The sequence below is a fragment of the Lepidothrix coronata genome, unplaced genomic scaffold (genome assembly GCF_001604755.1).
Source record: "Lepidothrix coronata isolate B3197 unplaced genomic scaffold, Lepidothrix_coronata-1.0 Scaffold30, whole genome shotgun sequence".
NCBI classification, from domain to species: Eukaryota; Metazoa; Chordata; class Aves; order Passeriformes; family Pipridae; genus Lepidothrix; species Lepidothrix coronata.
This window is the reverse complement of record NW_016690210.1, coordinates 2,149,400-2,174,372: the sequence shown is the minus strand read 5'-3', so window position 1 is coordinate 2,174,372 and position 24,973 is coordinate 2,149,400. Positions and strand designations below refer to the sequence as shown.

Below are 24,973 nucleotides of genomic sequence, written 5' to 3'. Positions count from 1 at the left end.
AAGGGTCCCTTCCAGCCCAAATTGTGCTATGATTCTGCCACGTGTAGAAAAAAAATGACAGGAAAACTAGTCCTCTCTGAACGTTCTTGTTTTTTTTTTCAGTAAGTCTCCATCAAGACCAAGGATCAGCCCTTTGATTTAAGTGGGGAATGCTGCCTGTCTGCCTTGGAACGTAACATGACGCAAATGGGGGGAAAGCAGAATGAATAATAACTGAGGCTTTTTGGAGTGGAAATAATATTTTGACGAAGCATGCAGTGACTGCAAAGTAGGACAGCGTGGCTCGATGGGGATGCCTGGTCCCTGGCCTGGAGCTCACTTCTGTGGGACTGGTTTCCTTCCTGGAGACAGTTCTGCATTTTTTGAAACATTTTTCTTCTGAAATAAGGAGCCATTGTCTCTTAATCCATAGTATCCACCTCTGCTCTAGGAGGATTTGAAAACCCCTCTTGGTCAGAGTAGGGATTAAGAGCCTTAGTACTCTGGCTGGCTTTCCCACTCAAAGAGGCAGTTCAGATTAAGGACTGTGATGGAGATATTACTAAGGGACCATTGTGCACATACCCTGCAGTTTACAACTAATCACGCTGTATTTTGCTTTCAGATAGGATGGGTAAAAACATAGCTTACAAATCCAATTTCTGTTCTATATTTGATCCTCAGGACAGCTAATCCTCTCTGTAAACAGCAAACCCTGTCCACAATGTTATCCTGTTCTGATCTCTTGTCAGTAATTGTGTTTTGTTCCAAAAATTTAACTCCTGTTTGATTTTTTTTACCCTAGTAAAATTCCTAAATAAATAATGCAGAAATATTTTTGAAGCCAGAGTGCCCTCAGTTTCCAGTTCTACTTATTTTTTCTGGTCTCAGCCTGCTGTGTTCAAGATTTGAGCACTTGGTGATGTCTTTCATTCAGCTCAATGAGCAATGTTCAGAGTCAGGGCTGAAACTGCAGAGTTGAAACAATCTAAATTATAGTCTTTCACTAATGAGACTGGGGGATAGCGTGTCAGAAAAGATTCTAGTAAAACTCAGTTATGTATCTTGCATGGGCTGTGAAAATTGCTGCTGGTTCTGTAAGAGCAGCTTTCATGCAGGATTTATGAACTGCGAAGGCAAAAGGCTGATGTGCAATTTTTCATTGTGATTTTTCCCTGTCTCTCCAGTGGTCTTTGTTGCCCACATCAAAATGAAGCACGATCCAGAAGTTTTAGATACCACTCTGTAAGAATCACTGGAAGGAATTCATACTTCTAGACGTGTAAGCAAATAGGTCTTCCTCAAAAAATATTGATAAATGACTTATCAGTTATAGTCCCCAATATCCAACAGAACCCTTACCTAAAATCCCATATCTAAACATCTTCCAGGTTTCTCATTCTTCGAATTCAGATGCAAACATAACATGAGCCCAACTATACCCAAATTATCAGTCTCTCTTCTATTTCTTGCACTAATTAAGAGCTGACACTCAGAAAACCACTCATTTATCCGAGCTTCGAATGTTGGGCGGTATTAAAAATAGTCTGCCAGAATCACCATCTGTTTGATGCAGTGGTAGCTTCTGCAAGGGAAGAACAGAGAAATCGGTGCATGTGTGCATGTACATGTGTGGGGGAGAAAACATGAGAGCCCTCAGCTGGGAGTGTGAGCAAAAACGAGAAGTTCCGCGGGCGCCTCAGACACCACTTCTGCCAGAGGAGGAGAAACGTGGTAGATGTTCTGCTTTCAACAGATGGAGCTCTGTGATCCTGCTGATTCACACTTACCTTTGGGCAGGGACACGGCTCGACAACATTCATTTCAGCATGATACCCAAGTGGAATGTTCGAGGGGGATTCGTGTGACGTAACTTTACCCATCTACAAGTGCAGCGTCTCGTGTGCGTGTCTCTCTGCTGTGTGTCTCTCTGCTAGACTCCCTCTCTTGCCAGTAGAGAAAGAGGGTGACTTCCAAATGGTAAATTAGCCCACATGTCTCCAGATCCCACTTTAAAGACAGGATATATCATCCCCTGGTGACACCACCCACCTCCCCTGTGACTGCAGGGCACCCTGCGTGACTTGTTTGGAGCAGTCAGCACTAACTTTGAGATGGCTGTGGCTCATGGATAACTGGGGTGAATCCCACTAGTTTCCTAATTATATACATCACCCTAAAATAAGAAACAGGAGCTGCCAGACAGAGCTGACATACCAGGATCCCGAGGCATGTGGCATGTGGTAAGTCACAGTTCCCTTCCCTGTAACATCCCTGAACAGAGAGATATGGGAAAAGAGGCTTTTCTCTTTCTAGGAAAGGAAAGTTGTCTACGATACACTCGTATATGTTTGACCCCAGGACAATTTTGGACACCATGGAAAGGGACAGCGCGGCAGAGGTTGGCTCTTTCACTATGGGCAATGAAGGATCTCATTACTTTTTAGGGTCATTGGGGCTCATGGCTCATGAGGGTTACATTTAACAGAGACTTGTGCAACCTACTGACTATACTAAGGGACATATTGCTAATATTCAGTACTAATAACTAATGGCAGAATATAACCAGGAACCAGCAGTGCTGGTTGTGAGGGGCTGAGCTGAAAGTTTCTTATTTTCTGCAGCAGAAACGAAAGTATTTAATAAAAGTATTTCAGACTTTGACAAATAACACAAATGTCTATGCTCTGTTTTTTTTCTCAACATAAAAAGGGCACACATTTGCTGCTAATGGAATACTAAATGCAATTAACCCTGCAGCACATGAATGCATTAGGCTTGAAATGTTTTGTAAACTGGATAATAAAGAGCTTCAGCACCAAATGTTCTCACTAAATGTGAGTGAGGCTAGGCTGTTTGTTTCAAAACTACTCTCATAATTAAAGTCTGACATTGCAATGTGCTTGATAAAGTAGGACTGTTAAAAGGGTAATGGTAGTTTACAGACTAAGGAAAAGCAGGTATGGAGAGAGACCAGTGAAAGGCCAACTTTCAGCTATAGAATTAAGTTCATAAGAAAGGTGAGAGAAACAGAATGGTTTTGTCTTGTTTGTACTGAGCCAGAAGAGTTATATATGAGGAGCATAAGTTGCTATGGTTGGCTTGTCCAAACTCATGGGTAGAGTGACCTACAAGTAAAGTCTTAAACTTACCCTTTGTCTTGACCAGTGTGAATATAAACTGTAATAATTATGTTAGACTGAGTGTGACTTCAGAGAGGCAAACAGCAGCAAACAAGCCTTTCTGAGTGATGGGTATGGAAGAATTATGGAGCTACCCTGGAATTATGGAGCTGTGCTGGGATTATGTTTTGTTCCCCCAAATGCTTTGAGAAGCCCTCGCTGGGGAGGAAAGAGAAGGGGGAGTAGGGGAGTAGGCCCCAAGTATGACATTATCTTTCACTTTAAAAAAAAATTTTAAGCCATTTTAACTCCTTAAAATGTTTGTGTCCTGTAATGTGTCGGAGTTTTAGGAACCTGCTGTTCATTTCCTGCTCTTTTACAACAAGAACATCCAGCAGGCGCCTTGAATTCACCAGGGTCTGCTAAAATCAGAAAGCCAAGGTTAGCCAAGACCAGTGGCCAGACTCAGTCTGTGCTGCCTGGTACCCTCCTGCACCCACAGAGACCTTCCAGCAGCAAGCAAGTGGCCTTGATCAAACAAAAACATACTTATGTCTCACTGTGCTAAAGTAGGATTTGGGACCAGCTTGTCACTGCATGGGACAAACTTGTGAAAACCAGCTGGACAGAGCAGAACCCAGAGATGTGTCCATGTCCTGACTGCCCATGAACATCTCCCTGTGCACCCCTTGGATGGCTGGCAGATGAAAGGGTGTTCCCCCAAATCATCAGTCCAAAAAGACCAGGGGTGGGGTCCATGTGCTGAGAGAGTCATCAGGATGCAAAAATATTTCATCGCCTTGAGGGGACCGTCACATTATTATTTTTCTTCTGCGTTTTGTTTTCAATCTGAATCCAGTTTGGCGTGTTAAAAATAGCATGGTGAGCTCTGGAAAAATCTGTTGGGTTTGCTGTAGCCTGGGCTTTTATACCACAGATGCTGCTGCTCTAACTCAAAAGAAAAGCTCACATGACAGGAATGATTCCTGGGCGCTGACATCCTGTCATCGATGCGATGGCCACGGCACCAAAATGCTGCCTGAGCCTTGTCCTTTTCCTTGGGTTCCAAGAGGAACAGTGGACGTGGATGGCTCAGTTCAGTAGACACCCAGAAAGCCTGAACTCAATAAATTCCTTTGCGAAAGAAAAAGAAGGTAATTTCTCTGTTAAACATCCAGAATGACTCAGTAAACCAGAAAAATGACTCTAGAATTCTTTACTTGCTTTCTGAAGAAGCGGAAAATACCACCCCGAGTGATTCCATGGAATCCTTGACAAAGGCGGCGGTCCTTTTCTTTTTTTCCGGTTAGTTCAGGCTCTGTACCCCTCTGATTTTCCATGCTTGATACAAATATGATGTTGATTAAGTCACTGGAAACAGAAATCCTCTTGAATTAAGCATTTTTCTCAGAGGAACTCCTTGCAACTCTCTGTAAGCAAAGCCACTACCCTGTGACATTTGAAAAGGAGAGCCAGGAAGCCACCCAGCTGAGAATAAGGCCACTGGCTGGTTCAGCTCTGCTACCATTTAAATCTCAAAGGTCAAGAGAAAATGTTCCCAGTAGTTTCTTCATGGAAAAAAGATTGGGCATGAGCTGGGGAACGTTTCCTTGATGGCGGATTTTTAATTCAAAACAGAATCAATAGAAATTTTTCTTAAAAAACGCAGCCAAAGGGTTAATAATAACATTATGAAGGAAAATAAAACTCCAGATCCAGCTTAAGTTTGGCAGAGCAAACCTCACCTCTCGGCTGAGGTTGGGGGTTTGGATGCTTGACCCCATCTAGTGGCACTCCAGGAACCACGAGAAATCCCAGCCCATGGTGGTGTGTTGAGAGCAACTCGTCCTATATGAAATACAGCCATGGCTTCCCCTTGTCCTGCTGTCTTCTCCTTCACCCAGCAACAGGCCAGGCTGTGGCAGGGCTGGGACATGGATGTGTTTCCCTATGTGCTCAACCCCAGGGGCACGTGTGTGTCCAGGCAGGCAGGTAATGAACTGCTGCCTGTCTCTGGGAGAGAGGATCCTTTAAAAATAAATAACCTGAGTGGCACTTGTTTCCCCCAGGTGTGCATCCCCTTATGTAGGTGCTGGATGGGAAATGAATTATGCTGTAATTTCATTTTTCAATCAGCTCCGAGAACGAGTGACCTCTTTGAAGCCTGACTGTGCAGAGCCCTGGTTTGGTATGCAGCTGTAACATCACAAAGACATTGATCTTCCCTCTCCCACAGCCCTGGCATGGCCATCCCCTCCACTTCCTACTACATTTGGCTCTACTTCTCCCATGGGAGGCCCTCATGCCCTGCCCGTTGACCAGGGCAGAGCTCGAAGCCACCCTTTTGGGGATCTCGAGATCAGGGGCCTGTGGGGGTACCATGGGTGGTGTCAGCTGGGCTGGGGTGGGTCACCTCAGGTCCCTCCCAGTGCAGAGCCCTTGGTGCCCCAGCACGGGGAGGTGTTCAGTCAACTCTGCCCCCTGGAGAGCCCACCCCTGTGGTCAGCTTTGGTGAAGGCCATTTTTGGTCATGTCTCTGAAAGGCCAGCTTACCAAACTGTGACAAACAACTGGGAGCCCTTGCAGGCATAGGAAAAATGGGGACAAGGGGAGAGGGTGGGAGCGGAGGGAATTGTGGAGGTAAGGGTTAGAATTTCCCAGCGTGATATAGGAGTGATGCACAGCAGCAGTGGGCTGGAATTCCTTCTCCTCCCAGCCTCCCACCGTCCTCCCTCAGGAGGCTACTGGCACTGGCCTTGCAGATGTGGACCTCAGCTCTTCCTCTGGGACATGCTGGCCTTGGTGTGGTCCTGCCTTCAACCCCTGCTGCTGGTGCCTCCTGGCACTCCTAACTCCTGGGAAGGATTTCAAAGCCAGCAAACTCTTCTTTCGTAATCCCTGCGTCCCTCTGCCCTCCCTGCTGTGCCCCTGTGGACCTGCCAACACACAAACCCACTTAGCTTAATTCCACACTCCCGCTGCAGAGCGCTTTCAAAGGGCTCCTCTGCAACACTCAGGTCCCCGGGGGAGGCAGCGTGTGGCTCTCTGAGCCTTCACGTGTTTGTCCCTTCGTTTACCCCCGAGGTGACGAGGTGTGCCGAGGTGAAACAGCTCCTCCCAAAGTCAGCAGCACAGGTAGAAATTCAGGATGAGGCCACGGAAACACAACACTGCCTGTGAGTAATTGCCACCACAACGAGTGCCCACCTCTATTGCACGACTGTGAGACCAGCAGGCCAGTTGCAAGTTGGAGCTGAGCCTTTTCAGACTCAACAAGTGCTGTTATAATGAAGCTCATACCTCCGTTACTGGTTGACAAGTAGCTTAGCATTGATTTAATGAGTTCCCTTTAGAAGCCTCCAATGCTGCATTCCTTGGAAGATTAAGGGCTGTTGCTTTTTTTTTTTTTTCCCCTTCTGCTTCTTTCTAATGATGCTGTTACTGAGGAGGCAGGAGAATCTGAGATATGCCCTGCTTACCGCTGGGTGAACCCCATTTACACAGCACTTTTACTTCAGGAATCCTTCCAAACACTGCACAGATGGAATTTTACATCTGACAAAAGAAACAGATAACATTTATCGAGCTTAAACCCTCTTAATACCGCCTGAGTTTGCATTTGCTTGCTCATGTGACTGTGCCTCTTCTGTGTTTTTAGTGTCAAAAGTACTCTCCAGAGGCTGCCTTGAGAAATGCTGCATTGTTTTCTTTTTAAGCCAGTATAGATGACAATGTGCTTTACTGATATCTATGGAAACGCTCAGCACTCTTTCAAAATGCGGAAACATTTTTGTACTGAACTGTACAGGTACCAGGGAGCTCCATACAACCCTTGCTTCGGGGGGCTGTCAGGCAACCAATTAATTAAGCCCCGGCAAAAGAGAATCAGTGCCCTCAGCTCAGCAGAGCCGGCACCGACGAGCCCGCGGTGGCACAAGAAGACAGAGGAAGAGGGGCACGTCTGAAACAGATGAAGAGGAGCAGCGTTCTCTGGGAAATCTGGCACAGATTTGGATTCTCCAAGGTCTTGTTCCTGAGGACACGACTTTGGCGGTCGCGTTGGGTCTCCAGGGCAGTGACTGTAGGCAACGGAGACGTGCGTGGTGGGATGGGACTGTGAGTATCAGCTATTTAGTCACTTCTGTGGTCACTCGCACAGCAAAGGGGAGGGAAGAGAAAGGGCATCTTCGCTGTTTCTTTTTAAAGGAGAAACTAAGGGCGAGGATGGATGAAATTAAAATTTAGAGCAGGAAGACGAGAGATTTGCATTTTGCAAGTCAGAGTTTACTTGCTCTGGGAGCCTCGCAGCAGCTCTCTGCTACAGAAAAGGCACTTGGTTTGTGGCCAAAGAATTGCTGACAAAAAAAAAAAAAAAAAAAAAACGCGGCGGATTGTTTCTCTTTAAAAGCAGTGGGCCGTCAGCGCGGCAGCGTGCGAGCTCTCCCTTTTTAGCCAGAACACATTTTCTCCCGCAGTTCCCCCTGCGCTGTGAAGCGTGGTTAACCAAACAAGGCAGGCGAATGGCAGGGGAAAGTTTTAATTAGCGCTTTATCGGCATTTCACGAACAACTCGGCAGAGGCGGGGGGGACCCCGCAGCCCCCCGGCGATGCGGCGGCACCACCGCCGGGCACCGCCTGCCCTTCGGCGCGGCCCTGGGAAAATGCCCATCGCCAGAACCCTCCGGGAAGGCAGTGTCCAAAGGAATCGGTGCTTTCCCGGCTCCCACTGCCTGCGGGGAAAGCCTCGCCGCAGGCAAAACTTTGTAAACACGTCGCGACGCGGCTCCGGGAGAGGAAGCAGGGATGCGAAACCCCAGGATCCCCAACGCCGGCAGGGAGAGCTGGCAGCGAGTTAGTGCTGGCAGCGCCCAGCCCTCCCCTGCTGCCAGCCTCCCCTTCCCTTTTAAATAAACATCCGTGTACAAAGCAGAAGGCACTCAAGATCCCCCCCCCTTTCCCCTTAGAAAGGGATTTGGAGCCCGCATCGGCGCTCAATGCAAACGCGCGTCTGAGTCGCGGCACAGAAATGAGTCGTGCAGCGAACACAGCCCCGCAGCCGCCGTCCGGAGACGCTACTTCGTGAAAAACAGCAAAAGTACCTTTTGAATTCTTCCATCAATATCCAAATAAATACACTTGGGCCGGTAAGTTGAGGAGGCAGTTCCCATCTTGCTACTGTTGGGCTTTCACCGGACTTGTTTCCAGTGTTAAACGGAGCAGAAAATCAGGTTTATCCTACCAAGCCGAGCCACCGCTGTCTGGCAGTTTGGTGTCCCCGCTCTTCTGTATCCCACTGTACTCTCATTCTGGGAAGGTCCCTCCTCTAACATGCATGCATTTTGCTGTGCCTCTGTCTCTCTCTGCCACCTCCTTTTAGTTTTGCTTCCCTCCAAATCCAGCTGCTTCGGACAGGGAAAGACACAGGCTCCAGATGCTCTCTGCGAGTCCCCGTTCCATTCCCATAGCAACAACCCCTCCTGGCTTTAGGGCTGAGAGCTGCTGGGCATCGGCATTGTGGCTCTGCCCCTGGGACTGACCAGCTCCTGTTATGCACAAGACCATGTGCCACTTATCCCTCGGGGGGAGAAGGGAGGGGGGAGCTGAGGAGGGGGAAAACCCTCCTGCATCAGGGTGGTGAGAGACGTAATTTGATTTTGTGATGAAATAGGACCATAATTATTAATTAGTGCCTCTCCTGGTGAGCTGCTCGCACCCTGCAAGCAGCGTGATAGGGTCCCACCTGGAAGTGCCCTGTGCTGGAAGTGCTTTCAGACACACGCAGCAGCTGGGGCTCGGACCATCTCAGCCCAAACCCAGCAGTTCCATTCCCACATCCCTCCTGTCATCATTACAAGGACAAAAAGAAAAGGCAGCAGTTTGTTTTTTTTTTTCTTTTTTTCCCCTGTAAGCTCCAGAAGCATGAAGAAAGTGTAAAGCCCATGCTCTCGCCCACCGCCATCCGAGCCACCCCCGGAGAGAAGGAATTTGTTATTTTAAGGGAATGTGAAATATCCTGGCAAAGGCATCTCCTGGGAGAAGGCGCAGCCGAGAAGCAGGAGGGAGCAAAGCATCCGACGGTGTGTTCTCGGAGCGGATGCCGAATGCCATCTGCTGTGCTGTGCTGCAGAGCCCGGGGGAGCCGGAGCGGCAGCAGCGGCGGGTGATGCTCGGTCACGGACGGGAGAGAGGTTTGGAAGCAGCGGTTTCTCCGCCCTCGCAGGGCAAGAGGTGCTCGATGGGCTGCAAGCCTGGAAACAGCACCAGCTCGCTGTGTTTTTCTGATGGAGGGGCTGCAAGAACATTCCCCGGCCACCTCCATCTGTGCTGCAGGCTGGGAGAGCCGGGCTTGGGACAACGGGGTCGGTGCTGCCCACCCTGCCCACCCCTAAGCCTTGTTGTAGCTGGAGTGAGACACTCCCGACCCACAGGCTCAGGCACCAGGAGCAGCCTCGGCTGCCCCGGAACACGCAGGGCTTTGCCTCTGAGTGAAAGGGATTCCTGAGGGCTGGGGGGCTGAGCGGGTCCCAGAGCCCGTTTGGGAGGCAGAGCCAGGCTGGCCTTTCAGACTGAAGCCAGCAGAACTCCTAAAGCCCTCAGAGCCGGTGGCAAGGTGACACCTTTGGGAAGTGCAAGCCTCTGCTTCACATTCTTCCGCTGCCAGCTTGGAGCTGGCACTGGAAGTCTTTCAGGAGAGATCCTTTGCCCCTGCTGAGCTGTCACCTGGGCGGTGTTACAGTCTATCCCATAGAATCATAGAATATTCTGAGTTGGAAGGGACATACGTGGATCATCGAAGTCCCACTCCTGCCCCTGCACGTGACAGAATCACGCCATAAGCTGTCCTGGAGGTTACCCTCTAGGCTATTTTTCAGCCTATCCCACAAACTATCCTGCAAACTGGATAATCCTGGAGGTTAATCCCTTGGATAATTCCATAGGCTATCCCCATGGCTATTCTGACATGGGCACAGCTTCTCCCACTGCAACAGCCCTTCCACATCAACCCCAGTGCTTCTGTACATCGCTCACGACTTTGGTGACCCATCCCTTCATCCCCTGCTCTGCCTTAATCCTGTTTTACCTGAGTGCCTTGGTTGACCTTGTCAAGCAGCAGATACCTGAGGGAGATGGCCAGGATGACAAAAATGCAGCCATTTAGAAAGAGGCATCCAGAGCACTCACACTGGGAGATGCACATGGGGCATTTGGTCTTGTAGAGGAGGGGGCTGAGATCTCCCCCTGCGATGACCCACTCCTGGAGTGGTCAGACAAGGTCACTGGTGCATTGAAGGATTTGACCACACATCACTGAGACATCTAATGATCAGTCCCACACTGCTGAGCATCTACCTTTTGATTTCTATTTTAAAAAGCAACCAGCTTCTCCAGCCAGCAAAAAAGACAGGCTCCGAAATCCAGGTGATGATCCCAGTCCTGCCTTCCCATCCTTCTTGTCCTATCTACTCTCCCTGTGTATTTAAAATAGTGTTCCTTAAGCTCCAGCACACACACACCTCCCCTTAATTACATTAATATTTGTTGGAAAAATTGCTTTGCTGTAAAATTGCTGACTATTGCGCTTTTCAAGAACTTTTCGTGTAGAAGGGAATCTACCAAAGCTGAGCTCCCAGAAATTACAACAAAAGCCTGATGCAATTGAAGGCACAGTTCAAGTCCATGCCTGAAAGACAGTATTCATCAAAGAGGATGTGCAGTTCCCTGAGATAACTGCCTGCCTTTAGTTGGTTTGACCTTCCCAAATCTCCTTATTTCCTTATACACTGTGCAGCGTGGGGCAGAAACGATTGGGAAGCACTGTCCTATCTTATCAAATCCTTCAACAGTTCATCAGCTGGGCCAAATCCAGGCAACACAGTGCCAGACAACGATTATCCAGCATTTGCCCTACAGGAGTGTTTTGCCCAGCCCAGGGCAGCACCAGGCTGTTTCCCCCTGACCACAGGCGGCACATCAAGGGTTGCACAGCTCTGCTTTGCCTTCCCTGCTAAGCTGTTTACTGAGGCCAACACACACCTCTCTGTACACTCAAACCTTGAAAGTAGGTGTGCCTTTTGGAGAGCTGTGGGGCTTGAGCCTTTGGCCCAGCGACCTGGCAGTGCCCCAGCCAGATGTCACTCCCAAGGACTGAAAACGGCACCTCTGTCTCTCGGTCCTGGCGCCCGCTCCATGTCTGTGGTTCAGAGGCAGCTTTATTAGGGTTTCCAAGGTGTAACCAGAGGATATTCAGACTACACATGGTTTGCCCTCAGACTCGCTGCTGTCGAGGCACAAAGCACCCACACTGGCTTTGTGTGGGTTGAGATCTCCCCGTGCTGCAAATCCTGCTCAAAGGGAGAGGGAAAAGCTTTAGGGATCAAAAGGGCTGGCCAGGCCACTCTCCATGTGGGTCTGGGATGGGATGGCACCATTCCTGTCTCCTCCCATCCCTGCCTGCAGCTGCAACGATGCAGAAGAGACAATGAGCCATGGAGGACGAGGTGGGGTAGCACCACAGACTGCCAGCCTTCATAGTCCCTCCAAGGATCTGCCCTCATCAGACATGTCTCGAGGTAGCAACATCCTTATGCAACAGCCTCTCCAAATCTTTCCTTTCCCCAAAGCATTCCTATCAATCCCACTCACCTATTTACAGCCATGGCATGGGGTTTCCCAGACTTGCTTCTCCAGTCCTGAAGCTGCCCTGCTCACAAGGTGGCTCCCCCAGCCTCTCTAAAACCTGTTTTACCTGCAGCACTCAAGAAATTAGTTTCCCCTTGCAGCCTGCTGTGAGCACATCCAAATCTGGGAAGTGCAGGGCAGTGATCTTCAAAGGGATTGAGATAGGGAAAAAAAAGCAAGGTAATTTAAACCTTTCAGTGAAAGATCTCCTGTTCAGTTTTTCTCCGAGAAATGCACTTCCACATGTCATTGCTGAACCCTCTTCTCTCAGTCCCTGCTGTGCTCTGACTCTCCTTGCCCTCAGGGATGAAGTGAGGCATCCGGGTGCCCTTCCTGCCCCTGCCCTGTGCCCTGGGAGGCTGCAGGGCTGGACACAGCACCAAACAGCTCACCCCACCTGGAAGGGCAGGGAGAGAAAACCCTGGGATTGGTGCAAAGCACAGAAAGTACCTGAGTGCCCTTGGAGGGGGCTGATTAGGGTCTAAGGTTGTGTTTGGAAATGCCTCCTGAGCCACTGTGACTGGCAAGGTGCAGCCTGGTCCTAGGAGGTGATGGGCAGCTGGAGTGTGACTCAGGCCAGGTATTTTAAGGACAGTGATATATTTTCAACAAAGACTGCCTAGAATTAAAAAACAGAGAATTTTTAAAATTAATGTTTTTCCTTACCTACTCCCTCTCTCAGCCTTCCAGGTGCTTCCTCTGCCCACTAATTCCTTCTCTTGCACGTCCCCTCCTTCAGCTGCAGGTTTGTCCATCTCTACGTTCCCACAGGGCCTTGTCCTACTGCTTTACCTCCCTCAAACCTGCCAAAACACTGGATTGCCCCTGTAGCTGGGAAGGTTTCCCCTTCACTCCCACAGCTCCTCTTCCTATTTTGCTCAGTCTTATCTCCCTCCTTTTACCATCTTTGGTGTTTCGCCATTTTTTCTCCTGGATGTTTCTCCCCCACAAACCTGAAGTCCTGCAGACTTTATGCAGGAATTAACTGCCCTTGGAGTTTTCTCTGTTGACAGCTGAAGGTTTGCTGTGGCAGTGTGAGCTCCTCCATGCAGAGCATGGCTGACCTTTCCAGCCCAGCTCTCACTCCTTTCCATAAGGCCATGGAAAGAATATTCCTTGCTGCATATGGAAATTTTAGCTCACTTCTTTGCACAATTTTTTTTTGTACACTGCCAGGTTTCCACAGGACCAGTCCTGGAAATGATCATATTGAATGTTAATTAGAGAACGAGTGATTATTAATCTCAAGACCTTTGTATGATTTGTCCCTATGGACCTTTATATCATCTGCCCCTGGAACCCCGTGTTTGGCCCTTCACCACGCAGCACCTCAGCTCTCCACATCACTCTTGGCTCCAGCCCCATTTCTGGGGCTTATTGCTCGCCTCAGCCCCATTCCCAGCTCACACAGTACAGCTGCAATCACCTGGTTTCCATGGCAACCCCCCGGGAACGTGGGTCAGAAGAGAGCTGTGACATCTTCTGACGCGGCTGGTCCGGGCACCAGGGTGCAGGTCCGGAGCTCTGTGGGCGGGAGACGTCGTGTTACTCACCCAGGAGCCAGCTTTGCTCTCTAATCCGGCAGCGTTGGCCACCTCGGTGACAATGCTGCCTTTATTCTCTTTACAATTGTTGTTAAAATTCGGGTACCAGTAGTTCTCTCATGTCTCAATGCTCAGACGTACCAGTTAACAGGCTCAGATCTTGGAAAAGTGCAGCAAACCCTGTTGACTCACAAAAACCTGTCCACGTGTGCAGCGCTGGCTTGGAGAAGAAGAGCAGACTTGAGCCACGGGCAACCCTTTATTTCACTTTAGGAAAGCACGTGTCCAATACAGCATCTGGCATTTCTTGACTTTTCTCTGTTGAAGGAAAAAACCCCTTCTTTCTCCTGCTGTGTGTTAGAAACTTTATTAATAAACCTTTTTTCTGAAGCACTTACAATACCTGGCAGGTCCCAGGTTGATTTCCTGAGGGTCTCCCAGCGGTGCAAGCGGTGCAAGCCCATTGCCTTTCCCTGCTGGGTGCAGCTCAGCCTCCACAAGTGCTTCTTTTCACTGCAGCACCAGGTCCTTGGCACAGCCTGCGTCCTGATTTCACTAAGAGCACTTTGCATCACCTCCCAGGTGACCCCTTTCCTCCCCCCAGGAGCCCACAGGACCTCAGGAACCTCCATGCCCCATGCCATGGTGTGGTGTGCTGCTCGCTGTCTACGGAGAGATTTGGCTGGTCTCTCTTCCACTGCCACCTCTCCTTGATCTTCAGCCTCCCTTCCCTCTCTGCTTTCCATTTTCTACCTCTTCCCTTTGTTTCTCACTCCACTCCCATCTCCTCAATCCAGCCTCTGTTCCTAGGCCTTCATTTAAAGTTTGAAGAGAGCCAAGTGTACCTGCACACACACACACACACACACACACACATCCCCTAACTAGCTGCTAACGAGCCTCCTGTATCCCCGGAGTGGAGCTTCTGGGAAAGCCCAGCTAGGAAAGCTGTGTTTTCATAAGGTTATGGAAGAAATTAGGAGACCCAACTGGAATTTTCAAGAGCTGATGGGGGAAAAAAAAATAAATGAAATTAAGTGTGCCTGGAGTCACCCACTACATCATGCAGAGGGATGATAGCCAAGAAGTGGAAAAATCAGTTCCCCCTACGGGGCAAGGTTGGCTCTTGCTCTTGGCAGGAAAGCCTGAGCGGGGGCTGCAGCCCATGATCCCAAACGGGAGGGAAGGGATACGTGGCTCGACTTGAAGAAAACTGCCTGGCATTTTATGTGGTGCAGGAAAGTGAAGTTCCTTCAGATGCCTGTTTTGGGAGACTGCCATCTGAGCAGCTCAGGGCTGTGCAGTGACTCACTGTAAATCAGCTATTCCATCTCTCTGACAAGCAGACCTCAGACACCCTGAAGTCTTGGCAAACTGAAGATCAACCCGAAGATTAAGGGTTGCTAATACCGGTTCCAGCCTGATGGAATCTGTTTCACAGTCCACAGATGTGGGGCCTGGGGGACAGGGGGTGTCCCTCTTGTGCCTTGGCCAAAGACCTGACAGGGGCAGAGCAGGAGGGAATCATTGCTGCATCCCTGACTCATCCCCGGGTGCCTCCTTGTCTGCACGCTGACGATCACCCCCTCCCACAACAGGAACCACCATCACATCAGCAGGAACGTCTGTGAAACCTTTCACTACTCGGGGCTGGGAAACTGCACCTCAACTGCATCACACCCACATCCCATAAACACCAGAGCAGAGCCACGTGAATTCCTGGGGGGGGGTGTGTTTCAGCAGAGAGGAACTTTGAACAGTTCTTTGCAGTACATTAAAAATTGGACCTTTTATGTTAACATTATTTTTAAAATACCAGTCTTCATAAATAGCTTGATAATACCTCAAATACGTAACATTTTTACATAATGTATGTATTTTCTTGTATTTGTTCTGTCTGCACAGTGGTGTTTCTATTTACAGGCAGAAGCACATTTTCTCAACAAAAGTCACTTCTGGGGGGGGAGGCAAAAAAAAACCCCACAGACTCTGTGTGAAAAAGATGTCAAAAGCCTCCTGTAGCACTTGAAGTGCCTGATCTGCTCCACCAGAACACTGAAGGCAGCATGAAATGGCCAAATTTTTAACTGTTCTTGCCATTCCCAAAACTATGTTGAGTATTTCTTTTCCTGGGAGCACTACCTAGACAATCACCCATCACAGGCCTCTCCAGAGCATTCTCATCATCTCCAAAAATCACAGGTCACAACCAAAGAAACTCAACAGATTGGATGAGAAGTCATTAGTGCCTTCTTTCAGGTAACACATTTGTGGCTCTTCTTTTTGCTTGTCTCCTACTTCCTGAGCCTGACTGTTCATCCATGTCAGGTACATAAGCTTTCCTCTGGAACTCTGAAAGCCAGAAACTCTCACTGAGGAAAACTGAACTGAGATTTCTGTGCAATAAGACAATCCAATTTCCTGAGGAAACAGAGAACATCATGAATTAATGGTATGGTCAGGAGAGAGGGCAGCGCTGAAGTAACATAGCAAATGAAACGGAAATAGCTTGTGAGGGGAGGGAGTGCCTTGTACAAAACCTGAATTTAACTTTTTTTCTTTTTAAATACTTTTCACTATGATTTCTCCAGCCTCCATTTCATTGAACATGGCCCAAGTTTTCACCACAGTGCTGGGTCTCAGACCTTATCTCCTCTCCCCTCCTGCACCCTCCTTTTCTTAGAGGTGCTCCCAGGCAAACCTTTTAGTGAGAAGCTTCTCCCACAGGGGCTTTGTTGGTGGTTGGATCCTCTCTGGTCACATTCCAACACAGCTGACACCATGTCTCCTTCCTAGTCCTTCTTCCTCCCTTCCTTCTTTCTTCCTTTCTTCTTTCTTTTTCCTTCTTCTTTGAATGGATTCACCCAGATTTTTTTTTTAATCCTATCCTGCCACCTTCAGCTGCTTCCACACAACCTGGACACCGGATGTGAAGGTTTTCCCTCCATTGGATCTCTACCTCTGTCCAAGTGTTTGAAGAAAACGAACTGTTGGCTCCCAGCCCCTGCCTAAAAGCTTCCTATCGGCAGCAAACAAGTTTTCAGATGAGAAACTGTGATCAAGAACATACAGAAATAAACACAGAGAAATAAAGTAAAAAACCAGGAGCCCTCCACTAAAAAGGGCACAGTGTTGTGTGCAGCTTGCCTCTCCAACCTCACACCTTTGTGTGACTGTTTCCCTCCTGCTGCTCTTCCATCACCGCCATCTCCTCTGACCTCTGCTCTGTTCCCCACTCTCTGCCTCAGTGCCTTCACCTGCCACGGCTGAAGGAGCTCCACGTTCTTCCCCCAGCCCCACTTCATCCACGGGGTGACACCTCCCTGCAATTTGCCATCCAGCCCCCCAGCCAGCAGTACATCCTCCTGCCCAAGGCACGGCAGCAGAGCCACGGAGCTGGAATCACTCACCAGCAAAGCAGGATCCCTGCAGACACACCGAGCCCTGCTTGCTTTGGAGCTTGACCCTCGCGCCAGGGGGAGAGAGCCAAAGGCAACACACCACTTTGTTTCACTTAATAAAATGGTGCTTTTGGCCTGCTTTCCTTCTGCACACCCCTCTCCCCTCCTCCCACCCAAACACACCACATTCCCAGAGCGAGCCACTGAGGCTGGAGCCGTGTTTGAAGAAGAGGAGCTGCTCTTCAGCAGGTGCCTGGTTTGTGTGTCCACGTCTGTGTGCACATTCCATGTCTGTGAGAGGCTCTATAAAGCTTTAAGGCATGACATGCACTATGAACATGTTTCCTTCCCCCTCTCCAAACACACGCACACCCCTCTGAGACATGTGGTGGTTCCATGAATTAAATACTGCTGGTGTGCTACAGCATCATATTGCAACAAACACCACCATTACCTGCTGTTCCTGCGTTGCTGAATATTAATTTTAGGAATTTCCACTGAGTCCTCCATGAGGATACCCAAACCTCCTACAAGATTAGCACATCCCAACACTACACTACTGCTCCCCATGCTTTTGGAGTCCAGTTTCTCCCCAGTGCTGCCACTGCTGCTCCCCAGGTGCATCTGCCCTGTGTTTCTTTTGCCAGGATCCCTTGAGAGCCTTCAGCAACCAGCTCTGCTTCTCATTCTAAAGGTTTAAACTCGGTAGAGTCCTCCCAAGACACAAAATCCATCATCAAGGATCACTTTGTGAAAGCATCCTGCCCTTGGCATCCCAGCCCAGCACATCCCCCCGGGGGAGCATCAGCTGAGCAGGCAGCCTGGATACCTGTGCCAGGCAGAGCCCAGCAAAGGCTGCCTGCTCCAAAACGATCCAGGATTTGACTCTGGGTGAATCAAATTGTAATTCACAAGGTAATTAATTGGACAAACTTGCTTGAAAAGAGATTCACGCCACAGAATACTAAACTTGCTGGAAAATCACACAGCACTAGATCTTTTTTTTTTTTTTAGCTTAAAAAAAAATCAGACTAGCGAGGCAGTTTATCATGGTGGTGTTTGTTGTTGTTTTTCCCAGCAGAACCCATTTATGAGGGCAATTTCAACTGTGCTTGAACAACAGAGACAGCAAAAACAACTTATAGAAGGCAGCTCCTGATGTTTCCAGGGATGCATAAGGTGACTCTACCAGAGCTGCTAATCATCCATTTTGACTGCTTTTATGGGTCTGGGAAGTCTGAAAAAATTGTGTATAGGAACCAGTCTTCATTTCAGAAAAACATTTCCTTTCTGATGACACACAGGAATGACATTTAAATGCTGCTTTGACAGATGCATTATTTTATTAGATGATTTCAAGCAGGACAAACACAGGAGCTTTGTTTTCCCTGTTACTGTAAGGCTTACATCATCTGAAACATTTCTACTGAGAGGTCTCATTTCAAATGACAGGGAAAATTGTTCTGAGAACTGCATGTGTTAGTTCTGCCTCAGATGCTCAGGTAATTTCATCCTTTCCAGCACCATTTCTAGGTGTTTTGCTGGAGAGGGATTTCATCCTCCTCAAAAGATTATTTGCTGACGTCTGGGATAAGTTTAGAGTCTCATCATTTGCCTGACAGGGAACTGCATGGCAATTTATTTTGTCTAATCTAATACAGCTATTAGTCCTAAACCAACCATTCTTGGGCTTCTCTGCCAGCACCCTGGATTTGTCAGTCCACCCAGTTCTGCCTTTTTGGGCTGGTGACCCCTATTTTGAGAACTGCCACTGTAAAAATCAGAGCAAGGAAATCAGAAGGTTCTATTTTCCTCTACTTTCAGCCACCTTTTTTGCAGGCAGACACACGAAACAGCTGTGGCAGTGGATTTCCCTTGGTGCCAAGCAAGCGAGCAAAATTTGGAAGAGAGAATATGCTTTTGATATTTTTTGTGACCTCTCAGGTTCTTTGTTACCACACTTTCTTCCTGCCATGTACCATGAAAGCTGAAGCCAGAGGAAAAGGGAGAAGAAGCTTTATGAAGACTTCTAACAGTGACGGCTAAATTGAATCCCGTTGTTACCTACTGGTATAAAACTAAACCTGCAGACTGTGCCACAGAACAACACAACATTCAGCTGTTTCCAACCAGATGATCAGAGCAATTTAAGAGTAGGATTCAGAACCTGCTGTACTTATTAAGCTGAAGCCTCATGTGGCCTGTGGTGAAATTGGGTGACTCAGACTTGAATATAATACTCCGTCCTTGCAGCAGAAATAACATCACTGTGTTGGTAGAAAAATTCAGAAGAAACTCACTCCTTCCAAAAGTTTTGCCTGTATGTAATTTAGCTATCATGGGCTGCCCATACTGTATCACAAAAAGAGGTGAGAACTCAGAAATTGCTGATCACTTTGTTTCAGCACGTGAACTCAGGCTGCTGCTTTGAGTTCTGGCCTCAAAACAAGAAGCTGCTGCTGGTTTCTGAACAACCCAAGAAATTCAGACCACCTGTTTAGGATTTAGGTAGTAGATAAACTGAAAATAACTCCAGCCTTGTAACACCATTCCAGTGCTTATACTTACACGGCAGTACACGTGAAGTCAGTTTAGTGTCCCCCTCTGCTGGAACAAACAACTGGACCAAAGGGAATATTGTGAAAAAGAGGGTAAATATTTGACAGCTGTAAGAGAAGGAGGGAGAGAAACCCTAAGTACAGCATCAAAAGAGACTCTGGACACTTTTTTGTAGATGATCTCCTGCTGCGGGAGATGAGCAGGTTCTTGGAACACCTCTAAAGAAAGTTTGGCTTTTGTATTTGCAATTTACCAGCTGTGAATGTTTCACTGCAGCCGAAGGGTAACTGGTGTACAGCGGAAACACAAAGGATAGAAAGTAAAAACAAACCCCACGCACCAACTAATTATCTCCTTATTCCAAACTGGAAACTAACCAAAAGAAGGGAGACAAAGAAGGAAACAACTAACATTTTGTAACAAGCCAGTTTATTAAACTCAGGCACTGAGACACAAAACACAAAGTTAAGGTCATTGGGCACGAGACTGAAGCACGGCCAGCAGCTCAATCTTGCCCTTCCCTCTGCCCAGCTGTAGGGATGACAGTCAGATTTTTAACTCAGCATGTCAGAAAATGTAGTTCAAGGTTCCCAGAGCCCCAGAGGACACAGACACAGCCCCCCCAACGGGGTCTGCAGTCCCTCCCCAGGCACTGCAGGACGTGTCCCTGCCATCACGTGGCTGCTTCAGCAGAGAGCAAAACAAAATCAAACCAGACTCGCTCTAAGGTGAAAGTGATGTAGGTCAGCAATCAGAATATCCTGTCAGAGGTTGGGACAAATCATGAAATAATCTAATCTAACTATTTACTTAATATACAGGCCACAAAATTTCATTCAGACCATAAAACACCACCATTACTGACTCTGGGCCTCATCATTTGATGGAATTGTAAACAATCTTCCCCAAATTCATTCCTATGAAAACCAGCAGCCTCCAACAGCTCTAAACATCCTCTGATTTCATTTACACCATCTTACACCTGCCTAGTTTTCAGTAGCACCTCTCATACAAACATTTGTCACTGGAAAAACCTACCAGCAGCAACCCAACAGATTCCTAAGTTGACACGAGGAGGTCAGCCAAAGTCGGAGGCAGCACAACATTAGCACAAACATACTGGTGGATCCCAGCTGTTATTCTAAGGATATTATGCCAGAAGTAAATACAATAACCTCCTGAAATGGATAGTAGAATCCCTCCTAGAATTTCCTAACTGACAAAACATTGAGGAGTAGGTCTGTCTTAGAGCATGCAGCGGGTTAGCAGTTTAACTTACAGGCAAAAGGACTCTCAAAGCAACCTGTGAACACAGCACCACCTTCCCTGCTACCTATTTTTCTTTTTCCCACCCTATATAAACCCTTCCTACACACAGTGGGGACAAACCTCCACTGACATGTATTTGGCAACAGCTGGAGTGTTCCCAAAGGTCCAAGGACCTGCTGGAGGCTCCTGCTCCCAATCAGGCAGGAAAAAAATGGGGCTCTGGTCTCCCTTCTTTTATAAGGCACCCCAGCTATTATTTGCCTGTTCCTGAAAGGCCCTTCAGGCACATTTGGATCAGAAATTCTGTAACCAGAAATTGTTTTCCTTTCCGATCAGTTTTTCCCCAGCGCGTCTGTCGTTTGGACATTTTATCTCAGGCAGAGGCACACAGACCCCATCAGACATCCTAACAGAATCAAAACAACAAATACTCAAGGTGATTAGAGCAAGAGAGAAAGGGTGAAGCTTTTCAATTTCAATTCCATATATACTGAAGAGCAAGCCAAACAGACAACAAAAAAGTCACCTTAAAACTACGTGTCAAGGTGGACTCAGGCAAGTATCTCCTTCCCTGCTACACCCAAGTAAGCAGAATATATCCATCTGATGCAGCTGATTGGAAATACTGATGTTGCAGAAGCCAAAATTCCACAAAATGAAAATAAATTACATGTTGAAATTAAGAAGGGCACTGATTTTAAAACAAAAGGTTCTAATTTGTTCTCCTAATGAGCCATTTTCATTACCCTCACAAGGGACAGAAGCGCTGTCCCAGCAGGGATATCTGTCCTTCCAGCCAATAAATGGAGCATTTCTTCATGGAGATGTAAAAGATAAAGTAGTCATCACTTCTCATTTTAGAACAGAATCTGTTTTTATTCAACACAGGTTGGTAAAGGATAAAATTCACAATAACCAGCATTAAAAAACAACAAACGAACCCTGCAATGATATTTAAATTTGGTTGTACCTACTGGTCACTTGCATTTCTACACACACAACTTTGTCAGTCTTGCTCATTTCCAGATCAATGAATATTGACACCCAATACTAACAAAACACACTGTTTATCCACAACCTGGGGGATCTTTAGAGTTTTCAAGAACGAAAAGCAAATCTTTATCTTTTTGTCCAGCAATTTTGTAGCTGGGAGGAACCAAAATGCTGTAGATTGACATGGAAGGAGATATGGGCAGATTGAGAGTCCCAATTCCTGTCTACAATCGATGCAAGGAAGGCCTCAGCCCAGCACCTCCAGCTTCCTCATTAACCCCTACCCCAGTTACTGAAGTGCAAAAGCTATTCAAATAAATAAATAAATAACAGCAGCAACCCCAACAAGTAAAACCCAAAACACAGTTAAGTATCTTTACAGCCTGTAACTGCAAAATACAACCAAAAGCTTTTTAAACTAAGACCTCAGCCCACAGGGAACAGCTTCTCAAAATCTGAGCGCAGCAGGGTTTGAATTGTTTCAACAAAAATATAAAGCTCTGCTGGTTCAGTCCACTGGGACAGAAGTCCTTTCAGGTAACACTGCTGCAGAATTCCTTCACATTTAACTGCAGCCCAAAGCCCAAGCACAGCCCAGATTCATGCATTCAGATGTCGAGACCTTCCCCAGTGGTCTGAACAGGCTTACCCAAAATGTGCGAAGTCAACCATTCATCCAGGTAAGTGCAGGGACAGGGCCTACCTACAGTTCCTCTGCAAGGACCCAATACTTTCCTTAAGGCCCTGTGGCACTGAGGTTTTCCTTCTAGCTCCGTTCAGCAAAACAGTTAAAAACGAGCACCTTCTTACAGTGTTCAAGTCAAGCATAAATCAGGTGCTGAATCAAACCAGTGAAGCGACTCAAAAGACTCAGCAACTACAAAATTACAGCCCTGGAAATCAGATGTTGTGCCAGCACGTGGAACACAACACCAGCAGCTGATGAGACATTTCTGCAGGACTGTTTTAGAGTGTTCTGTTAATCAAGTGTAAAGACTGCTGCATTGTTTCACAGAACTTAAGAGCATAGTTCAGAACAAGACATATTCCTAGAGCTTTAATAAATACAGTTAAGGACAACACATGGTTTAAATTATCTAGCCTTTGTGATTTAAGTGTAAACACCTCATACAAAAAGGATTTCTTTTCACTTTATACATCTTAAAAAAGAAAAGAATCACAGAAACATCTGTTTGCAAAGCAGCTGTACAAAGAAATTATATGTTCTGAAGACATTAAACCATCTATTTGCTGGATAACACTAGTTACTCAAATGTTCTCTTACAAACTACTGCCCACACAGGCAATTTTTCTGATATTTCGGCTCCAAATCTGAAATTCAGAGCCACTGGAAATGAGCCACTTGAGAGAGATTTCTGGATATTAAGGCCTTGATCTGCAACTTCCACGTGTGCACCCCAGCACTGAAATCACGAGTACCCAACAGAGATCCCTGTGGCAAGTGGGCACTGAGGCAGCTCATCTGCTCAAGCCACAAGTGCTGTAAGAAAAAGGACAGCTCACAGTTCACAAGAAACCAACTCTCATTTCAGCCCAGCCTGGCAGACAATTATGTGACGTTTGCACAGCCAGTTTATAATGCCCTGAAAATCATTAGAGCCCCCACTGGAAATTCTGACTCATAAGCTGCTTTTTGTTGCTTAGGACTCCTTCTTTTTTTTTTTTTTGCACAATCCTAACTGAGGACTAACACTCATCCAGAGATTCTGTGAAAACTGCTAACTGCAGTACATGGCAAGAGTAAATTCCATTCCATTGCCTACCAAAAGGCTGGATGTTGTCCTTGGGAAGCAGTACTGTAGTTAAAAACTAATAATACAGTGGGTGGCTACTGTCTGAGCAGCTTCAAAATACTAACAGCAGCACATCTTAATAACCAGCTGATATTGTCCTCTGCAAAGAGATGCCCTCAGTGTACACAAGGTGACATAAGAAACACACACTTCGCTCACTGACACTGGGACAGCCACTGCCGGGCTGGTACAACTTCAACTTCCTTCTGCTCCAGTTTCCCCTTGACTTTTGGCAAAAACACAGTTCATAAGTTTAATTAAAAACATCCTATCAAAAGAAACAAAAAAGGCACTTGGTATTTCTCTTTGGCTCAGTTGAGGCGTGCTGCTAAAACCTTCCCAAAGTTCCCACCTCTTTGTCTGATGAATAGTTGCCATCCTGAGGTACTTACTCATGTGCAAAAATAAAGAGCTTCAGGGAGTTACCAGCTGCATTTCTCACACTGCTTCCAGTAATGGTGCAAAGTTCTTCACCAAACAGAATCTCTTAAATACAGAATAATACATCCCATGAAGTCTGGATTTCAGGGAAGAGCTCCGACCACTGGCACAGTCCTTATTCCAGCTCTGCTCTTGTAGCTCAGTGCTCCTTAAACCTGGGAAAGAACAAACCAGGCAGGAAAGGTTGAGGTGTGAGGCATAAAAGCCACCAACTCCAGAGTTCATGATCCATCCCCTGCCATGTGTTTTCTATTCTCTCTCCATTTTACTTCTCCAAAACTGCAAACAAGGGGCTCAATTTAGATTTTGCATCTGCAAGTGTAACCCCACTGATTCAATGGATTTTTTTCCCCTCCATTCAAAACACTGGAAATTCAGAGTCACCCTTTTTTTTAAGGGGACCTTTTGGAAAAATGTGCATTTGAAACTATTATTGAACACAGACCAAGGAATAGAGGGGTTTATTCCCCATCTGCAGGATGAAACCCAGGAAAAAATACACCATAACCAAGAGACTGTGAGAGAAGTGTGTTTTCAGATATTTTTAAAAGATGTTCTGAAGAAAACTGTTCATGATTTGAAAACATCACACTGGGATTATTCTTTTGAAGCAAAATTAACCCAGACATAAATGGACATACATAAACTGTAACATTTTCAGCCTAGGTTATGCATTACAAGGCAAAGGTTGGACTTGATGATCTTGGAGGTCTTTCCCAACCTTGATGATTATATATGAAAGGATCAGCAACATGTTTTAAACCATTATTAACAAGCAACAGCAATACATAGCACTTACAGGGTGTGATCTGCATCACACTGAAGCTCCTTCTGAATAAGACGGAGTAAGAGCTGCAAAAACAATCACAGTATCTGTGTTAGTCTCTATAAACAGACAAACAAACAAGCTAAGAAACTTATTTCAGGATAAGATTGTTACTTGAAGAGTTTATCATTTGAAATATTACCCTGTAATGCATAACTCAGTTTAAAAAAAAAAAACAAATTAAAAAAATTCAAAGATTTACAGATGATCAGTCAATGTTTGGAGGAGGAGTTTTCACAATGAATAGCCAAGAGGAAAGTAATTTCCTTTCTGCAACTAAGAGATCATTTTTTTCATAAAAAAAACCAGAATGGTTTTCTGGCAAACATGTAAAGAAACCAGCAGA

At 46.8% G+C, this 24,973-nt stretch overlaps 2 protein-coding genes across 10 annotated transcripts in view; both read right to left on the bottom strand.

The window, feature by feature from the left end:
• The window catches only part of PDE9A (phosphodiesterase 9A), a 49,918-nt gene extending 41,649 nt beyond the window's left edge, over positions 1–8,269 (bottom strand). The window contains exon 1 of the mRNA XM_017811059.1: positions 8,201–8,269. Coding sequence (XP_017666548.1) covers positions 8,201–8,269 — 69 coding nt within the window. The remainder of the gene's footprint in view (positions 1–8,200) is intronic.
• A 13,136-nt stretch (positions 8,270–21,405) lies between these two features.
• Positions 21,406–24,973, bottom strand: part of SLC37A1 (solute carrier family 37 member 1) — a 39,140-nt gene continuing 35,572 nt past the window's right edge. For all 9 annotated transcript variants that reach the window (XM_017810960.1, XM_017810963.1, XM_017810964.1 and 6 more), the window contains 2 exons: positions 24,601–24,653; positions 21,406–23,956 (listed from right to left, as the gene is read on the bottom strand). In XM_017810960.1, the coding sequence (XP_017666449.1) occupies positions 23,941–23,956; positions 24,601–24,653 (69 nt within the window). In that variant the 3' untranslated portion in view covers positions 21,406–23,940. The remainder of the gene's footprint in view (positions 23,957–24,600; positions 24,654–24,973) is intronic.